At 36.7% G+C, this 6901-nt stretch overlaps 1 protein-coding gene across 1 annotated transcript; it reads left to right on the top strand.

Annotated features, from left to right (window-relative positions):
- The first annotated feature begins 3176 nt into the window (after positions 1-3176).
- LOC127452012 (noggin-1-like) lies at positions 3177-4768 on the top strand. Its single transcript, XM_051717135.1, has one exon. The coding sequence runs from the start codon at positions 3509-3511 to the stop codon at positions 4166-4168; it is 660 nt and encodes a 219-aa protein (XP_051573095.1). The 5' UTR covers positions 3177-3508; the 3' UTR covers positions 4169-4768.
- The last annotated feature ends 2133 nt before the right edge of the window (positions 4769-6901 follow it).

Here is a 6901-nt window from a genome sequence, read left to right as displayed (position 1 = left end):
GCGGTGCATTTGCGTGAAGTTACTTTCAGCAAATAAACTTTGAAAAGTTGCGTCTTCGTCCTCATTATTTAAAGCATTGCTTCTGTACAAATTCATCACGTTCAACAATAGTCCATTTTTAGTCATGATTGGACTAAAGCAATGTAAGCTGTAAGCAATGTTCCCGTTATTATTCATAGTCCACAGGTTTATTTGTAAGATGTTGTGGACAGTATTTAGGGTCTATTGCTGATTCTTTATGTTGGGGTGTCTGACAGAACAACGTATTGCTTTAATAAACTGATGCAGAAGAAAAAACAGTTTAATGCCGTGAACTCATGTTGTGCACCAATAATATTACATTTACACACTTTTGAAACTCTCTGTTTACACATAAGCACATCATTGAGCTCGGGATGCATATAAGCGGTGTTGTGCCCCAGATTGGAGCGTCTCTTATTACCTCCTTTGTGTGTGTGTGTGTGTGTGTGTGTGTGAGTGTGTTTATCAGTTTTCTTATTATAGTGCTTCCCTTAGCATCCACATATCCCCCAGAAATACATCCACTTAGACATATAGACAATTGTTATATGATATGCATTTTTTGCATCAGTGCTGTTGCATAATAAGGAAATGTTCAAATAATTGTAAAACCGGTTAACCGCAGGACCCACATTTGGTCCCTCTCAATGTTCAAACCAAATCTACACTATTGGTTGACATACAGTAAGTGTATAGAAGTATATGAATGTGGATAGCGTAGCTCAGATTATTGGCTCTTTCAAGAATTTGGTGAGAAATGTTCGAGTTCATATTTAGAACTTTTGAATTACAGACTTTTGAATCTTGGTACATCTGAGCACGGTTTGAGACATTATCGAGATCTCTTCTGAAACTCTGGAGAAGACGTGTGAGATTACTGGAATCTTTTTGTCAAGCAAAAAATCTGAAAAGCAGGAGACTTCAGCAAACATCTGCACTTGCTCTCTATTTAATCTCATTGCTGTCTTGGAGAAATATATAAGAGATATTAAAGAGATCTCATTTTTTTCTTTTTCTTTCTGATGAACTAGATCTACTGCCACTTCATTAAATGTATGTTTAGGGACAGGTGAGGATGCCCTTTCTTTAGAAGTGATCTGTTTATTACTTAACTCATGAAATTAAGAACATAATTAGAATTTCACATCTTGTGTAAAATGTATCACTGTGTTTATCAGTACTTATCTCTGTTTTGTGTTATGACAACACTTCTCCAAAATATGCATGCTGATATTTTTGTGATGTCTTCTAAGCTATGACAATTCCCAGTCAGACCAAAAATACACCTGCAACTTGTGCCCCAGACTTTCACAGTCTCTTCATACAGAAGTAAATGAGTTGAAGGTGTGAATTAGCTCATTCACACAGAAACAGAGATGCATTTATCTCTCTGCCTGCTTCACGGCCAATTGAACGGCAGGTCACTTCTTCCATTAAATGGTCTTCAAAGAACGCGTGCTTGACAGTAGCCAGGGGTTTCCACAGTGCACACTTGGTGGGGGATGTTCATTTTGGATTCATTTGGACTGAAAGTTTTATGGCCCGATTTCCCCATGGCTTGAGCACAAACTTAAATGTTTGTGTTTCTTGAAGTTACAATTAGATATTAAGTAGTAACTCTAGTCACTCCGTCACAACAGACAGACAGATGGATACACGGATGGATGGATAGATAGACAAATAGACAGATAGACAGACAGACAGACATACAGATAGATAGATAGATAGATAGATAGATAGATAGATAGATAGATAGAGAGACAGACAGACAGACAGACAGACAGATAGAAATACAGACAGATAGATAGATAGAGAGAGAGAGATAGATAGATAGATAGACAGACAGACAGACAGTAATATGGATGGATGGATAGATAGATAGACAGACAGACAGATAGATAGATAGATAGATAGATAGATAGATAGATAGACAGACAGATAACAGACAGATAGATAGAGAGATGATAGATAGATAGACAGACAGACAGACAGACGGATGGACAGACAGACAGACAGACAGACAGATAGATAGATAGATAGATAGATAGATAGATAGATAACAGACAGATAGATAGAGAGATGATAGATAGATAGACAGACAGACAGACAGACAGTAATATGGATGGATGGATGGATGGATGGATAGACAGACAGACAGACAGACAGACAGACAGACAGACAGACAGATAGATAGATAGAGAGATGATAGATAGATAGACAGACAGACAGACAGACGGATGGACAGACAGACAGACAGACAGACAGATAGATAGACAGACAGACAGATAGATAGATAGATAGATAGATAGATAGATAGTAATATGGATGGATGGATGGATGGATAGACAGACAGACAGACAGACAGACAGACAGATAGATAGATAGATAGATAGATAGATAGATAGATAGATAGATAGATAGATAGATAGTAATATGGATGGATGGATGGATAGACAGACAGACAGACAGACAGACAGATAGACAGATAGATAGATAGATAGATAGATAGATAGATAGATAGATAGATAGAGAGATAGAGAGATGATAGATAGATAGACAGACAGACAGACAGACAGACAGTAATATGGATGGATGGATGGATGGATGGATAGACAGACAGACAGATAGATAGATAGATAGATAGATAGATAGATAGATAGATAGATAGATAGATAGATAGATAGTAATATGGATGGATGGATGGATGGATAGACAGACAGACAGACAGACAGATAGATAGATAGATAGATAGATAGATAGATAGATAGATAGATTGATAGACAGGCAGAAAGACAGACAGATAGACAGACACAGAGACACTTACATACATATACTATGTTTTCCCACAACATAGTTAGTTTATTGTGTTTGTGAAAGGGTTTGATATTGACAGTGTGTGGTTTGGCCGACAGAGGGCGTAGCAACTCCAAACCCCTGAATGCTCTCCAGCCACGCCTCTCTCTCTCTCTCTCTCTCTCTCTCTGTGTGTGTGTGTGTGTGTGTGTGTGTGTGTGAGAGAGCGAGAGAGAGAGAGAGAGAGAGAGAGAGAGAGAGAGAGAGAGAGAGAGAGAAAGGAGGTGTCCGGGAATCTCCCACACACAAGCCCATATTTTAAAAACCAGTGTTGATGTATTACATCACGGAGCCGCGCGTGTATATATTGGAGGCGCGCGCCTGAGAGAGGCATTCCCAGAGTTTTGGACATGCCGACGCGTGATGCGCACGCGACACGCCACGATTCTAATGCATTTAACAGCTTTGATGAAAATCATCAGTTTAGGACGAGACGTGCAGATCTGAAGCTGAAGATAGCACCAGGAATATTAATCTTCTTATTTGATTGTTCATGCATCCCTCCTCCAGTCCTGTGATGTTGTGGATGGATAGATCCGCTGTGTGAGTGTGCAAAACTCATGCACTGGAATTGCATTGGATAAAAGTCGCGGAGACTGTATCTGCGTGCGTAAAACGCATTTGAGTGGCATTGATGGACACTTTGCGCATCATGACTTTTTTACTGGCTGTGTACATGCTGCTGGTGTCGTTCGCTCAGTGTCAGCACTATTATCTCCTCCGACCAATCCCCAGTGACACTTTACCCCTACTGGAGCTCAAAGAGGATCCCGACCCGATATATGACCCTCGAGAGAGGGATCTTAATGAAACCGAGCTGAGGGGCGTTCTCGGGGACTTTGACAGCCGCTTCCTCTCCATCACCATCCCTCAGGAGCGGTACACGGGCAACGACGAGCTGGACGAGCAGGATCTCCTGCAGAACCCGACCGGACTGATGCCAAAAGACATCCGGGCTCTGGACTTTGAAGTGCAGTGGGGCAAAAAGCGTAAAGCCAGCAAGAAACTGAAGCGCCGGCTGCAGATGTGGCTGTGGTCGTACTCATTCTGTCCCGTGCTTTACGCGTGGAATGACCTTGGCTCGCGTTTCTGGCCCCGGTACGTCCGGGCGGGCAGCTGCTACAGCAAGAGGTCGTGTTCGGTGCCGGAGGGCATGGTGTGCAAACCGGCCAAATCCACGCACATCACGCTCCTGCGCTGGAGATGCGTGCAGAGGAGAGGCGCGCTCAAATGCGCCTGGATACCCGTGCAGTACCCCATCATCACAGAGTGCAAATGCTCCTGCGCCAACTGATCAAGAATATTAATAAACATAACTTATTAAAAACTCTCATCTGATACATATAACTGGACTTAAACTTTAACATATCAGATACGTGTTTGTCAGATGTACAGGGCTGATGTATATTATTGGACTTAAGTAATCTGACACATATTTCTGGACTTAAGCTCCAAAGTCTGCGATCTGATTGAAATTACTTGACTTGAAGTTATAGAAAAACTCTTATCAGATAGGTATTTTGGACAAAAGTTATAAATACACTTGTCTGAGGCATATTACTGGACTTAAGTTATTAAAACTTTAAGCTGATACATATTTCTGGACTTTAAGTTATTTAAGAAAAAAAAAAAAAATCTTATTTGTTGTTTTTGGACAAAAGTTGTTAAAACTCTGATCTGATGCATTTTATGTTTGGGTTTAAATTCCAAAATTTACAATATATATATATATATATATATATATTACTGGACTTAAGAAATAACATTTTGATCAGATAAGTGTTTTTGGACCAATTTTTATTTAAGAAAATGCTTGTATGATGCATATTGCTGGGCTTAAGTTATAAAAACCTTTTAAAAATAAAAAGTTTACTAGATGAAAGTTATAAAAAAAAAAAAATAAAAAAAACTTTTTTTTTTCTTTTTTTAAATCAAGTCCAGATATATATATATATATATATATCTGGATTTAATTTAAAAAAAGAAAAAAAAAAAGAAAAAGAAAAAAAACACATATCAGATATAGTATGTATTTTTGGTCAAAAGTTAAAAAAGTGTGATTTTACATTTTGTTTCCAGATTTAAGTTCTAAAATCTAGAATTTTATATATATTACAGCTTGTCTGAATAATATTGCTGGGCTTGAGTTATAAAACCTTTTAAAAATAAACATTTTACTGAATGAAAGTTATAAAAATCCCTTTACATATATCTGGATTTAAATTCCAAAAACAGTCCAAATACCATCTGATACCCATATGCGTATATATATATATATATATATATGATGGTATTTGGACTGTTTTTATACATATACAAAATATATACTATATATATATATATAAAAAAACTCTGATCTGATACCTGCTTCTGGACTTAAGTTATATAAAGTAATGTTTTATTTTGTATTTTAGTAACTGTATAATAACTTTCACTGAAAGTCATTTCATGCTTAACAGATGATTCATATGTGAATCAATGTTTAATGACATTTCAAACTATTTGAATGCACATTAGCTAATGATTTGTTAACCATTATGTAATGTACAAATGTCTGTTAATCTCATTAATGAAAGTTGTTATAAAGCGTTCCCTTTTATTTTTCATTTGTATGCACTATCATGTGCAGGAATGTATTGTATGTATATGTCGTGCCATCATGTAAAGTTCTCGCTACTTGTAAAAAAACAGTATTATGTGTACTATCCAGAGTCTACTGTATTTGTGGAAAATATTGGTTAATATTTGTATTTATATTGCAGAGAATTGCCCGTAGAGCCGTTTGAGACGTTTTATTTGGTTTTCCACTCTTTGGGAAACGCCGGTGTGACGACCTCAGAATTTATTATGGATTTGTAATGTCCCGCAGCGGTGACAGCTGTGCTCTGACAACGATTTATCCTGTAAATTAAGATGAACTGTTATTTATTCTTTATATTCAGATAATAAAATATCCGTAAAATCACAACAAATGGCACATTTGAGCTTTTGTTTCAGAAGTCTTTGATTCTTTTCATGACGCCTGTGAAGAAACTTCAAAGAGATTCTCCTAATTTACCATGAAATATTCTCACCTGGCTTAAGGGCCCCGTAACCGGGCAACCACTGGCGATGCTCTTAGGGGCCCCTTTATAAATGTAGTTTCATTGCATAATGCTTAAAGGATGCTGTCAATACAAGTTAAGCTCAGTCGACAGTATTTGTGGAATAATGCTTATTACCACAAAAATGTATTTTATTTAAAAAAGCAAAAATCTGGGTTACAGTAAGACACAATGGAAGTGAATGGGGCCCTTCAATAAACGTTAAAATACTCACTGTTTCAAAAGTATAGCCACAAGACGTAAACAATATGTGTGTTTACCTAACTAACTTTTTCTGTGTAAAGTTATATTAAATTTGACAACTTCGTTGTCATGACGACATAATGCTGTAAACCAAAAACATAAAATGATGATTTAAACAACTTTACAGCTCAAATAATACACAAGTTTTATCAGAAGAATTAATGTAAGTGATTTTATAAAATTATAAGCTTCACATTTCTGCCTTTAAACCCTCTAAAAATTGGCCCCATTGACTTCCATTGAAAGTGCATCACTGTGACTGGCATTTTTGCTTCTTCTTCTTCTTTTTTTTTTTAAGAAAAGGAGGGATGAATTATCAACATTATGAAAATGCTTCTGTTTTGCCTATTTTATTTTATTATTTAATTATTTAATTATTTTCCATTGCAAATGATATTGTAAAATATGTGCAGGATGCAGAGTGTTAAATAACATGTCTGTTGTTTGAAATGAGTTCTCAGACTTTTGGACCTCACTGTATATTCATTTTTAAGCATTATATAATGCTTCTTAATGAATTAGTATTCGAAGTTATAATAAAGCGTTAGCAGAGTTTATATGATGTACGTCTCAGATGACCGCCCCCTTTGAGGTAGATTAACCGTATTTTACGCATCAGTTAATTCAAACAATTCTTAACATTCATAGCCTGAGAACACTGCATGTGTTAATTTGCTTAT

The sequence above is a fragment of the Myxocyprinus asiaticus genome, chromosome 14 (genome assembly GCF_019703515.2).
Source record: "Myxocyprinus asiaticus isolate MX2 ecotype Aquarium Trade chromosome 14, UBuf_Myxa_2, whole genome shotgun sequence".
Lineage (NCBI taxonomy): Eukaryota > Metazoa > Chordata > Actinopteri > Cypriniformes > Catostomidae > Myxocyprinus > Myxocyprinus asiaticus.
The sequence above is the reverse complement of the archived record's forward strand: the minus strand, read 5'-3'. Positions and strand labels throughout refer to the sequence as shown.